The sequence below is a fragment of the Malania oleifera genome, chromosome 4 (assembly GCF_029873635.1).
Source record: "Malania oleifera isolate guangnan ecotype guangnan chromosome 4, ASM2987363v1, whole genome shotgun sequence".
Classification (NCBI taxonomy): domain Eukaryota; kingdom Viridiplantae; phylum Streptophyta; class Magnoliopsida; order Santalales; family Ximeniaceae; genus Malania; species Malania oleifera.
The window spans coordinates 19,194,159-19,208,373 of NC_080420.1; the positions used below are offsets into that span (position 1 = coordinate 19,194,159).

Genomic DNA, 14,215 nt, shown 5'->3' on the forward strand with positions numbered 1-14,215 from the left:
GAGGCTCTTCCCCAAAACTTTGTTGCTGTCCAATGAGCGGTGATTCCTCACGTGCCGCCTGAAATCCCTCTAGCCACTGCTCCTCTTAGTTGCTCATCCTGCCCCGAGTTTTTAGGGTACATCACCAGCACCGTTGAATTCCCCTTCTTCCAGTCTGCCATATTCTTGGAGGTTGTTGCTGGGGAAAGCTGCATGCGCCTCATGCGCTGGCTGGTGCAGGTAAAATTATGAACCAAGCCTTTTGATCCCCTCCCCTACCTCTCCATTTGTTTCCCATAAAATCCACTTGATCTAGCCATCTTATCTGGGCCCTCCCTTCCTTCAAACTACACAGGCCCACTTCGTTATTTGCAAGTCCCATTATATTAAAAAAAGCCCACCCCATTGTCTTTACTAAAAGTAAATGAGCCCCTGTTGTATACTTCTTAACCATAAGAATACAAGCCAGTTAAACCCAGCTTATAATTCCATTATCATGGCACATCAACTGCCACTCTCAAGTCACATCCTCAGCCACATAAGAAAAATTGCCATTTCATTAATCTGAATTAAATTTCAGACTGACTTTGATCGCCACCAGCTGGTTCTAATTTCTATTTCCCTTGCCTTGTTATTATTGTACCCAAAAAAAAGGTCCCCCCCTTCCCCCCATTTTTGTCTTTAACATATATGTATTCTAAGTCAACCTGTACACAAAATTGGTCCATTCCACCATATTTTACTCAGTCTAGATTTCTTTTTTTTTTTTCAAAAAAGCTAGCAGTATGTTGACAAATTATGGGAAAATGGGATGCCTTTTGTCATACTTTGGGCATAATATCAAGCCATTTCATGCTTTCTCAATTGTGGAGAAAATTTTACAAAATCATCATTGATGAAGATGCGCTGAATATATGGTTTCTAGAAAGTTGTTGCCTGTTTGCAGCTTCACCTTGAACCCCGCCCACAGCCTTATAAGATGTGTTGGGTTGATAACACTACGTGTTAGTGAAAGGTGTTTGGTTCCTATCCAAATGGGTGATTGTTTTGACAATGTTTAGTGTGATATCATACCTATGAATATCGGCCATCTTCTCCTTGGTAAGAAGATTCTTTTGAATCTTGTTGTACCAACTAAGAGAGAGAACAAATATGGCAATCTTAGTCATGCCAAAGTTTTCTAGCTTGAAGATAGTACGAGCAAGGGCATGCATGTGCTCCAAGACATGTGAGGTTTTAGAATATTCTTATTGTTGAGATTGTTATTCCCGACATGTTAATTGATGCTGATTTTCTGTTAAGTTCTTCTCTTTCTTTGGTGCTACCATAGGAGCAATGTTTCTTGCGTCACTTGACACCAACTTTCAAAGAGTTAAGTTTATTGCTTCTTGTTTTTGATTCTCTGACATTTGAAAATTTGAGGCTGATTTTTTTTCCCCAACTGAGGAAGATTTTATGTAGAATCAGAAGCTGGATCATAGGTAGACTTGTTGGAGGTTTTTAAAATAATTTTATCAAGAGATAGTTAGTTAATTGTTACTATGTGTGTTTATTTTAACTTGTGTAGGCTTTTGTGTATATGGAGTTTTTTTGTGATATATGTGTGTTTTAGGTTTTTATTTGTAACTTGTATTTTAATCTTTCCTAGATATTTGTGTGGACATCATGTAAAGATAGTTTGTGTATTTGAAGAGAAATTAAATGCAGGTTTCCTTGTATTTCCTTCTCTCACTCTTCTCCTTCTCCTTCTCCTTCTCCTTCTCCTTCTCCTTCCTTTTCCCTTCTTCCCCTCCCTTGTCTTTTCCCTATATCTCTCCCCATTTCTCTCTTGCGATAAATCCTTACTACTGTTCTGCAACAAATTTTATGTGTATTTTATTTGGTTTTAGTTATTTGCATATTTCATGCGACACACTTTAGAATATGTACTGAAACTTGTCCTTTTATTCTGTTATTGATTCTTGATTTACGAGATTAAGATTTTGAATTTTTGATCCACGATTCAAATCCAATTTAGCAATTATATTTTTCAGGATTCTATTATTAATTTGCACCCTCAACAACTGAAACTGTTCCTCTATTGAATTCAACCTATTTATGTACTTGATAAGGAGCTCATCTCTTCGTGAATCAATGAGGGAGGGCTGGTTGTGCTGCCTTTTAAGCATTTATGAGAACTGTACTTTTAGAAATTTAGGGATCTGAAAGAGGGGTTTTTCTTATTTTGTTTTTGCTATTTTTTTCTCTCTTATATTAGTTTTTTTTTTTTCCTTTCCATTTTGGTTGGCGATTTCTTGTTCTCTCCTTGGTTGTGTTCTCTTATTTTTTAACACATTTTATTATCTAAAAAGGATTTTAAAGCTTTTATTGGGTTAGAAGAATGAAGTAGTGATCAGGGTTGAAAAGTGCAGGGAAAGAAGTTTAGGTTCAGCAAGACAGATTAGGGCAAAGATACTTGGCTTATGAGTGCTTGGGTTTGGGAAATAAGGGATTTTAGGGCCCGTAATTTTGGTAGAAAGTAGGACTAGGGTTAAGAAGCCAAGTAGGGATGGATTTAAATATTTAATTGGGCTTTCATCACAGGAAGGGCTAGAATGGATGGAAAAGGTAGCTGGAAATTCTGGCAGCTAGCAGACTAGGGTTTTAATAATCATCTGGCATTAACAAGATTAGGGTTTTGTGATGGCGAAGATGGGAAAATGTTTCAAGGTTTTACGGCTTTTATTGGGTTGAAGGACAGCGAGTAGGGTTGTATAGTGTAGGGAAAGAAGTTCAGGTTCTGTGAACAGTCAACAGTGTGCTTGAACAGTACCCGAAAGAAGCAAAGAAGGATAGGAGGAAGATAGAACCTAGGGAATCTACCTAGGTTTTGTGAGTAATCAACTGACAATAACCGTGAAATTCAAATGGCCAAGAGAAAAAAGTATGCTGGAAAATTTTTATTCAGTCTCAAAAATCAATTTGTTTGGGAAACAAGGAAATTCTTAAACCAATCCATAACTTGACTTCCAACCATGTAATTATTGGACATTCAGACTCAATAAAGAACTGCTAAAAATTACCCTACAATTAACCCACGAAAATAAATTTAAAAAATTACAACTCTGCCCTGTTAAGATGAAAAATTGCATCTATGCCCCTAAGATTTGCTGATCCAGAACGGCAAAGAACAACTGACCTTTTCTTTTCCTCCCAATTACTGACTTCAATTTTGATTCAATACATCAACTTCAAGAACAGAGCTTTAAGAAAAACAACCCAGGAAAGATCAGGGAAAAAATTTCATGGATTGCTTTTAATCAATACGAATGAAACCCAGCTAAACTATTATTTTAAGAACTATTGTTCTTTATATAGTATTCCTCTTCTTCTTTCCTTCCATTTCACTACATCCACATTCATTATGTTTGTCTATGGTGTTATAGCAATTTTTTTTATTGAAAATTTGCATTTTTTTTTTCTTTTTCTAATCTTAGTTTTTAGCCATGGTTTTTCCTTGCTAGTACTGATACTTGGATTCCTCTCTCTCTCTTGGCTATCGTAATTGAAACTCCTTTTCTTTCGAATTTCCTCATATTTTTTGTGTGCTGTTGTTATGGAGTTCCTTGTTACTCAAAGTGCAGCCCTTGGTTATGCTTAATGAAAGAATCAAAAGCATAAATGGCACTCCTTTTCCCCCACAATTTTACATGCGAATAGACAATAATGGCTGACAATTTTATTTGTTAAGTAGAATGTCATTATAGTTGATTCTAAAGTGTAACTGCACCAAAATCTGAAACCATATCTTACTCAAAACTGTTCTTCAGTAATGGTAGTTTTTCCACCATTACTTAATATTTATACATATTTTAAATTTTTTCAATTGTAAAAAATTGAATCTGTAAAGCCATGTTTCCCAATGCCTTGAAGTGTATGTCCTTTCTCAGGGCTAAAAAATCTAGCCTTATGCTTTTTGCTTTAAAAATATGGTTGCTGCATTATTGCATGCACATGTAGTTAAGGATAATCTTGTTACGTTCCACACACAGCATGATGTGGCTTAAAAAATTCCTTGTGTGGCGATAACTCTACACCCTGAGTAGCAAGCAAAATCTAAACCACTTATTTGGCATTGAACAAAACAGAGAAGGAAATGATCAATCTATCAATATAGGAAAATAATTATACATGCAAAAAATCTTAGATTGAAATATGTAGAATATTATTATGTTGTAACGAGTTTTGGTTTTGGTATGGAACCATTATTTGCTGTTTTAATATTTATAGGGTGACCAACCAAACTTTTGTCATGTGATCTAACAATGTATTCATGAAAGTTATTTGTGTATGAGCTGCCCCGATTCTTTATGAATCTTATATGCTAGGGCATGATGTTGTTTCTTATGCTAGAGCTTTGAGGATTGCCTGCTTCTGCAAATTTATTGTATAAATGGAATTTTAATTCCAGTACTGTATTTTCAAGATTATAATGGCTCTTAAAAGTTTAATTTTAATTATTCCAGTAATGGTTTTCTTTTTTACCAACATTTTAATTTTATTTGTATTCTTACAGAAATATGCAATCAACAATATCAATAGTGTAACAGAGTGAGTATACAGCCCTTGATAGGATATAATGAGTGAAGAGGATTTATGTAGACCCAAGTTGTTGGCACTAGGCTTAGGGCGTGTTTTTTTGCAGTTAATGGGCTCTAAACAGAGCCTGTTCACTTAATGACTCCCAAAATAAGAGACCATTTTTGTTTGATTGTATCTCCGAATTTCCTTTGAAGGGGGCTTCGGTCAGCAACAAATTCGTTGCTGGATACTATCCCGAGGGAGAGTTGATGCTTGTGACCACAACACCCTCGTTCTTCTCTCATCATCTCTCTATGCTCCTTTCTCCTTCTCCCACCTCTCTCCGAATGCATCTCCAGGTTATGTTTGGGACCCACATTGTGGGGTACTGTCGGCGATTGGAAGGAGATCATGGTGTCATGGACAATCGGACAGATCTGCAATTAGAGGCTTCAATCAACAATTTTTTTTTTTACCTGTAGTGCAAAGGGAGTTTGATTTGTGGGTGGAGTGTGGCCTTTGATTGCAGAATTTGTAAAGTTTTTGATTGTTCTTGAACCTAATCTTCTCTTCAAGGGAATTTATGTTTTTTAAAAGATTGTTCATGTGCGGCTTCTGTTCTGAATGCATTGGATCTGTCTTTCTCACAAAATTTCAACAATTCAAGTGGTGTTTGTTCCAGAATCTCGTCTGTTATTGGGTTTCATTTTTTTTTTTTCAAATTTTATTATCCTTGTGGGGCTTTCACTCTCAAGTCTCCGATGGGCCTGGCTTCCTTCAAAATTTTTAATTGTTCCTGAAGTTTTCCACAATCAGCTACAGTGCTTCTCTATGAGGCAATTGGAGCATCAGTTAAAGCTCTTTATGTTTTTATTTATTTATTTATTTATTTTTAAATATAACTATAAAAACAATTGGAGAAATTCTTCCGGCAGCCTATAATTCTGAACAATGTTTAGATATTTTTCACCTCTTTTTCGTTTCAATTTGTAAGATGCATTCTTTTTGTTTACGTGCAAATAAATATCAATTCATAATGTTAAAAGGGTTAAATGGTCATAACACAAGTATTCAGATGTTTTAATAGATCAATAACAAACAGATTAAATTATTCAGTGTTGAGTGGTTTCAGTCAAGCTATGAATCTGGTTCACAAATTCAGAGTTTGATTCAGCATTCAGTAATTAATGCTTAATTTTGTCAAACACCCCCTTAGCTGGGTTGGATTTGGTGGTTATGAAAAGGGAAGCCCATTGGAGAGGGCTCCTGCCAATATGGTTTCTAGGGTTGTTGTTCTGCTTGCAGAGAGGCTCTTTTGCTCAACTTGAGCATACCCAAGTTGCAACGGAGCATTCATAGTGGGGTGCCAATGCCAGCCTTTATAGTTTATGTTATTTTATTTACTTGATAAATATTGCATATATATGTTTGCCTGTATAATTTTTATGCTTGGTAAAAACCATTGAACTTATGAGAGGGTTTGGGCTGAGCTCACTAGGACATTTGCACTCCAGACCTTTTTTCCTAGAGACTGGTATCCCCCAAATATATGTATGGAATTAAAGTGACTGTGATGCAGTATGCAAGCAAGCAGAATTAGTTCATTGTAACTTTTATTATATTTTTGGTTTTTATAAATATAAGGTATTTTCAGTGTGATCATATCTTTTAGATTTTAGGAAATTTTTATTTGTGGGAGTAATATTTTAGTTTATTTAGGATTCTCAAATTATTTTATCTGTTCTCCTATCATTATAGTCTACAAAATTCCCCTACTTTGAATCAAAATTGATTTGTGCCAGACATGGCTCTTGCATGAAGGTGGTGCTAGTGAAAATTCTGATCCTATGTGGCTTTTGGTGTGTTTTGAAATGGTTCCTGATTTCAACTTAAATAGCCACAGCTGTCAGCGTTTGGCAGTTGTCTGTGAGTTAAACTTGTGAAGTTATCAATTTCAACCTAAATCACCTTACGCCTCTGCAATCACTGTCGCTGCCGCACCACCACGCTATCACCAGCTGTGAGCCATTGGCCTTTGCATCAACTTTTGAAACTAGTCATGTTGCCTCACAGACTCGCTGTCCACACTTGCATGCATCCATAGCTTTAATAAAGTCTTGGACAATTTTGGCCCAATCCCTAGTTTACGTCCTCACTTTCTGCCTAGTCAGAATCTGAATCAAGCATCGTAAAACCACATTTTACTGTCTCAAACCGTCGAACTTCATATCCCATTTGAAACTCTAGCTGCAGCCAGATCAATAGCCAACTGAGCTCTTCACAGCCACCAATTGCAGAAAAGAAGTCAGGCATTTATAGATACTTGTTGCCAATGTTAGTCTCCAAACCAGACGTCATTGTCAGCAGTAGTTGCTGCTTTGCCTAAATCCTATTGTGGAGACCAACATAAGTTGTGTTCCCCAAGCCTAGATGAAGCCTTGAGAGTAGATACAGCAACCACACAAAGAGCAGAACCATATCATCGCCCTCCATCTTTGGCAGTGCTGTCTTGAATCCATAAGTTGCAATCGAAGCCTTAACCGGATCAACCCCAACCCCACTCTTCTTCCTCCTCGTGTTTTCCTTATGATTTCTAGGTTTGAAAGTTGGGAGATAGCCGATGACTTGCAACTGATAACCTAACCATTTTCATACCCTTAGCCTTTTCCATATGGACTGAACTCTGCTCCTTGCCCGTTCCCTTGGCCAAATTCTTTCAACCTAAACCATGAAATTGCTCAGGTTATGTTTCATAACCCAAGCTCAACTGATTCTAACGTGCTATATGCTCAATTAATTCCACCCCGGTATTAATCCCAGTCCACACATTCCATTTCCCTTCCCTTTTGGCCCGAATGCTTAACCAAATAATTTAGCTCCATATCCAGCCGTCTCAAGGAGATAAAGTGGTGACAAGAATGAAACATCAGAGAATTAACTTGCCTTTCAATAGCTAAGCTGGAAAATTTGATGTTAGGATGATCAAAGTCGGTCCATGTTTTTACACTCATACCCATCACTAGTTCTGATTTGAATTCTAAGATTGAAAGAGGCCTTCATACAAAGGTGGATGTAGTCTAGGAAGTGGAAGTAGTTGTGGAAGCTGCTATTCATATCGAAGAACCACCCAAGTTGGAGTCACAATCACAAATAAAGAATTCACAACTCTGGGTGCATTTGTCAGGTGCTTCTCCAGTGGTTTATTTTACAGTCTCTTTTATTGTATTTTCGTTTTCTTTTATGCAAGAATTTTAATTAGGATAATGTATTTTAGATTTTAAGTTATTTTTATTTTGTAAAATAATAGTGTTTTAGTTTATTTGGGGTTCTAAAATTAGTTTTGCTATTGCCCTAGTACTATCAGCCTTTAGGTCCCTGTCTACTAGTTTTGGGGAGAGTTGAATTGAAATTGATTTGTGTTGGATGTTCATCATGCAGCATTTTGATAACAATGTATTTCTTGTGCTGTTAACATGGTAATATACTGGATATTCTAGATACACAGTTTTCCTTGACTATAAAAAAGTGACAGTTCCTTTGGATCTGCTTCTTCCTATGATAGGGAACTGCGTTTAGCCTTTGAGTTGATTTGGTTAAATTTCTTGACTAATGCTACCCAAGTCTTTCCATTCAAATTCGAAGATTTTTGATGCTATTATTTTCCCTGTTCATTTTATTTGGTAATGTTTCGGGAAGTTAAAAATTTTTGACTAACCAGACTACGAAACTGATTTTTTGGGCCAGTTGGGTGGGTTTTCAAACGTTAACCTTCCCCTTTGGTTTGATTTTTCTAACATTAATCTTTCTAGCTCTGTTCTTTCATCTGTTATGCTTCTGTTGTTGTGATTGACCAATGAACACGAACTTAGCACATATATTTCTGTCTGTACAGGAAGATAGTGAGAAGACGGGTAAGGTGACGTCTGCAGGGATGTATTTCTTACATTTTCAAGTTTACAGAATGGATTCAACTGTTAATGCAGTATGTTGAAATAATTTCTTTGCAGTTTTTTTGTAAATTTTTTTTCTCATATCATGGCTAAATCAAGTAATTAAAATTTTGGTGGTTATTCAGTTAGCAATGGCGAAGGACCCTGAAGCTGCGTTTTTTAAGAGATTGGAAGGTCTTCAACCTTGTGAGGTTTCAGAACTAAAATCTGGCACTCACATATTTGCTGTATATGGTCTGAACTGTTTATTGCCTCTTCACCTTTTCAATTTCTTGGGTTAAAATTTTAATAGAAATTGGTCTCATAATCTGTTTCAACTGATGAATGAGCCTCCACTGATTTGCTCAGGAGATAATTTCTTCAAGACTGCATCCTATACAATTGAGGCCGTTTGTGCAAAGTCCTATGAGGATACGACACAGAAGCTTAAGGACATTGAGGCCCAGATTTTGGGGAAAAGAACTGAACTACGCCAGTTTGAGACAGAGTACAGAAAAGTATAGTTCTTGCTTTTTATTTATTTATTTTTTGCCATTGTCAGACTCATATTCTATATGATCCTAAATTTCTCCTCATATTGTGCAGGCATTGACACGCTTTCAAGAAGTGACCAACAGATACAGCCAGGAAAAGCAGTCTGTATGTTGTATTGCTTGTTGCCCTCATAATTCTTGTACTGAATTTTCATGCATACCATAGCCTGTTTCTGGCCAGCTCAATTATGGGAAAGTTAGGGGCCGTCTGTTATTGCTGGAAAAAAATTATGGAAGCGAAAACAGAAATGAATGCTAAAATGCAGGAAAAAAAAAACCAAAATTAGCAGTCCATTTGGTTAATATTTCTAAAACTAAAAAAATTAAAAGCCTGTTCATTTTTCCCCTTTGTATCAAATAACAATTAAAAATTATGGTTATATTAATGAAAATGAAAAATAACACAAATTAGAAGATTTATTAATATCGATAGAACTAAAATATAGTTATTTTACTTAATTATTCTATTTAGAAACTCATTTTTAATCCAAGAGCAATCCTGTTGTATGTTACAATTAGAAAAATGGTAAGAAAGTACATTTGAATGGCTTATTATTATTTTTTAAATTCTAAAAAAATTTATGATATTTTTATTTTGATTATATTTTAAATTCTCATGGGCATTTTATTTTTAATTTTTGTCAAAAATTGTGTATAGAATGATTTTATCCAAAAAATGAATAAAAGATATTAAAGTACTTTGGCAATATGTTGTCGAAAACCATAAATCTTGGTTTTTCGGTTTTGGTTAGAAAAACAGAAAACTGCAACACAGGCTTATATTGTGTTATAGTGCTATGAGTTGCAACAGGAATTATATGAATTGGTTTTTCACTTGTTTCTCTATTATACTGTTATGAAATACCAAACAACTCCCAAACTAGTTTACAAATTGCAACAGTTGTGTTGGTTTTCATTAGAAGCCCGAAGCCCTTTCCCATCCCATCATCACCGCCACATGTGCTTATTTCTTCTCCAGACGAGTGCTTGCATAATGCTGAGAATGCTACTGTAGACATCTGTCGACAGTATGCACTAATTTGAGCTTCCATGGATGTGGTTTCCCATAAAAATTAATAAATCCTTTGCTACACAATATAATTTGCAAAATTTTCATCTGCATTTCACTGGTCTTAATTGATGGTTGTAGAGTGTGTGCGTGCGCTAGCATGCATGCTTGTGTTTATGGTAAACTGTGGTGAGCAGTAGTGAACTTCGCTATTTTATTATTTTTATTGTTATTTATCTCACTGCATCATTCTTGTGTTATGCAGGTAGATGAGTTGCTCAAACAGCGGGATAGTATCCACTCTTCATTTACCGTAGCCAAAACACCCAGTAGTATTTGCGGGAGCAGCAGTAATATAAGCAATGGAAGTAGTAGCAGAGTTCCTAGTGAGGATCTAAAGGCTGAGAGCCCGGGAGAGGATGGGATTTCAGATGGAAAGGATAAATCAACCAAGAAGAAATGGTTCAACCTCAACCTAAAAGGATCGGATAAAAAGCTTGGCTGAATGGTTGTCTAGATCAACTTGTACTGCTTCAGAGGTTTGGATTTCCTTCTTTGCATTAAAGTGCTTGCGCCACCAGCATGCTGCTGCCTGCCGAGGCTTGCCTTGTAATCCTAGTTCGATTGATATTTTTTCTTCTGGCTTTCCCCAAGGTTGTTCTTTATCGCATGTTTACAGTTCAGTTCTGCACGACACTGCAAAATTTGAAGGTACGTGTAATTATATCTGATTTTCATATTTTCATCCAACTTTGTTGTATCCTTAATCTCCGACTTTACGTAGTGAGTTACGCCCATATAGATTTTTATGTATAACAATAATAATGGATTCATTCATTTGGGTTCATTGTATAGATGAGATTTTTATTTGTTCAGTGTGAGAGCTCTATTCATGTGTGGACACCCCATTTTGTTTGGGGCTAATATGAAAAAAATATTCAAATTTTATTTCATAAAATGAAAAAATACAGGGAAAAAAAAATTAAAATATAGGGAAATAAATTTATACATTGAAATAAAACTAAAAAAAGAAAAGTAAAAAAAATTAAATGAAGTGGGCCAACATCATAAGCTCCAAATTCAAATCAGCAAAAGAAAAATTAAACATGTGAGAAATGTAAGAAAAATGAGTTAAATATTGATTGATAATAGGTATTGATTGACTAATAAGTTTTAAGTTGGTTGGTTTTCAAATTCTATAAATAGGGACTACTGAGCGTGAGAAGGACGGAGATGGAAGAACATAGAGACAATTATGACTGAAAATCAGAGTGGATTGATTGAGAGACTATAAAGGAGAGTGAGCAGGAGAGTGAGCAATAGAGCTTGAGAATTGGGGGAAATTTTATTCGAGTTCAAAAAGGGGAGGTTGAAGTTCAAGAGTTAATGTTTGAGGTTTGAAGATTGCAAAGGGTTGGAATCAGAGAGGAATCGAATGTTGGTATCAAGCTTGAAGATGGAAGGAGTTCGAAGATCTAATGTTTGCTTTTTGGTTTTCAAATCTTGTTTAATTCTGCTTTAAATTGCACAAATTTTAAAAATCCTATGGTCCAAATATAAATTCAAGGTTTTGATCCAGATCCATTAATTTGGATCCAACTTGTTGATTTGAGTTCAATTTGTGGATTCGGATCCGATACGAAAACCAAAAAGCCCAAATCCATACACCCTAAGCCCGAGGACCCAAGACCCAAGTCCAATTTGGGCTTGGGTCCATTGACCATTCATCTTGCTTCCAACCCAAAACCCAATTGAGCCCAAGATAGTTCAATCCAATATCCCAGGGCCCAACCAGGCTAGGACAGTTAGGCCCAAGTTCACTAATAAAACAAAACTCAAGCCCAATTCCCCCAAATTAAGTTACGTTTGACCTAATAAATAATTGAAGCCTAAGTTTTCAATTAAATCAATCTAGCCCATATTGGTTTAGATTTGTTTGTCTCATAAGAAAATTTGGGGAAACTTTCTCCAGATAATTCAAACAAACAAAAGAATGAAAAGAAATAAAACAAGAAAAAAGGAAAACTTATCTTCAAAGGTGTTCGGTCCAATTTTGGATTAGGAAATGAGGAATTTGAAGTTCCTTTGCTCATGTCTGCCCTTCCTTGATTCATATCTGCAAAAGGAAAAAGAGTTGGAATGAAGCAAAATAGAGAGGGAAACATAAAGAGAGATATGCAAAAGAGGAAGAAGAAGAGAAAGAGACAAAGAAAGAAAAGAGAAAAAGGAAGGAAAAAAAGAGAGAGAAAAGAAAAAAGAATATAGAAAGATAGAGAGCGAGGAATCTGAAAGAGAAGAGTGAAATTGAAACGAAAAAAGAGATAAACAGGGAGAAGAAAATAAGAGAGATTAGAGAGAGAAGAATCAATGCGAGAAGAAGAAAGAGAAGAGAAAGAGAAGGAGAAAGAGGAGAGAGAAATGAAATGGAAGAGAGGAAAAAAAGTTTTTATATATGAATGAGTAGGACACGTATCACCGCCTGTATGGTGACACGTGGCATAACTAGGACTATGCCTTCGGAAGGTGACGTGGCGCAATCCTAGCATTCCGAAATGTGTTTTCTCTAGACGATTAGATCGCTGCAACGTCAGCAATCCGTACAACACATTTAGAACCATTCAAAAGCTGCCACACGGCGTGATGTAACCCTACTGCAGAAAATTTAAAAAAAAAGGGAAAATAAAAAAGTTACCATGTGATGGGTGATGTCACCCTGATACAGTAAATTTTTTTTTTAAAAAAAGGGGAAAAAGAAAAAGAGTCACTTGCCTCCATTGTGGGCTAACATGTGGCCCACTTAGCCTAATTGGGTTGAACAGTCCAATTTTTGAACCACCGACTTTATTTATTTTATTTTTATTTTTATTATTATTGATTTTTAATTTTTGAAAATTGAGAAAAATAATAAAAAATCAAGAAAAAAACACGAAAAATATTTTAAAAATCAGAAAAAATAAATAAAAAATGTTTGAGGTATTTTGACTCAAATTCTAAAAAATGGAAAAGTAAAAATACCAAAAAATGAAGAAAGGTAAAGTTTTGGAAAAATGTTGGAAAATTTTTAGAAAAATTATATAAAAATTTTTTGGGAATATTTTAAAGACTCTATTTTGCTCAAATTTGATGATTTTTGATAATTATTTGTATATGTTCTATTTTTTTGTGTGTGTGCATTCCAATAATTTAACAAAGGGTAAATATGTATTTTAGACCAAACCTATATTAGTTTCGAGGGGGGTTTATCTGACAAGATTCCTTCATTTGGAGGTCTTATTAGATATTCATAAATTGTACAGTGATTTTTATTTTTCTTTTAAATTTTTATTTATTTATTTATTTATTTAAGAGTTAATTAAAGACAATTAGATTCAGTTTAAGGATAATTTATGATTAATTAGGTACTATTCGTACAGTGGGTGTGTAGGGGGTGCTAGTACCTTCCCTTGCATAATTGAACTCTTGATCCCAACTCTGATATATGCAGGTTAGGACTACTGATTCCTCGGAGTAGGTTTAGTCTAAAGATCAATTAATAAGAAGTAATTAGGTGAACTATCCACACCTAGATAAATAATAGGTTAGTGGCAACTCCATCTAATTTTTAATATTATTATTACTCGCCTTCTGAACCCTTCTTTGGGATGTTGCGACAACTTGGCGATTCAGCTGGGGACTTAGAGAGTCAAGCCATTAATTAATTATGAATTATCCGAAATATGAATTTAACGATTTTTTTGATTACTCCATGAACTTTTACTTGTGAATATGGATAATTGATGTGTATTTGTAAATATTTTACCTGTATATATAACTCTTATATGCAAGGTGTGAAGGAATGGATACGCATGTGCAGGGTCTGATGATATGTTGGGATTGTGAGATAGACTTTAAAAATTTATATGAGCACACACGTTTTCATGAGCCTCCTACCTGGGCTTTACCCTTTAGGAATAGATAGGGGTGTAGTACCGTTAACTCCTATTAAATAGGGTCTTTAGGGGCGCGCGAACCATTTCGCTTAGTTTGTACTTTGTCCAAACTCATTGGGTAAGGATAGGGGACATTCTAGGAACCTATTGTTGATAATGGATAGAACTTAAACCACACATATCTGACTCTAGCTTCCTCCCTTAGGATAGGGCCTCAAAGAAAACTTGTAAGTGATAAATCCATTTAGGGTTGGG

The 14,215-nt window shown here is 35.4% G+C and overlaps 1 protein-coding gene across 1 annotated transcript in view; it reads left to right on the plus strand.

Moving 5' to 3' along the window:
• Positions 1-10,906, plus strand: part of LOC131152876 (chaperone protein dnaJ 15) — a 55,184-nt gene extending 44,278 nt beyond the window's left edge. The window contains exons 8-12 of the mRNA XM_058104810.1: positions 8,432-8,521; positions 8,615-8,723; positions 8,838-8,986; positions 9,075-9,128; positions 10,297-10,906. Coding sequence (XP_057960793.1) covers positions 8,432-8,521; positions 8,615-8,723; positions 8,838-8,986; positions 9,075-9,128; positions 10,297-10,536 — 642 coding nt within the window. The 3' untranslated portion in view covers positions 10,537-10,906. The remainder of the gene's footprint in view (positions 1-8,431; positions 8,522-8,614; positions 8,724-8,837; positions 8,987-9,074; positions 9,129-10,296) is intronic.
• Positions 10,907-14,215: the final 3,309 nt, after the last annotated feature.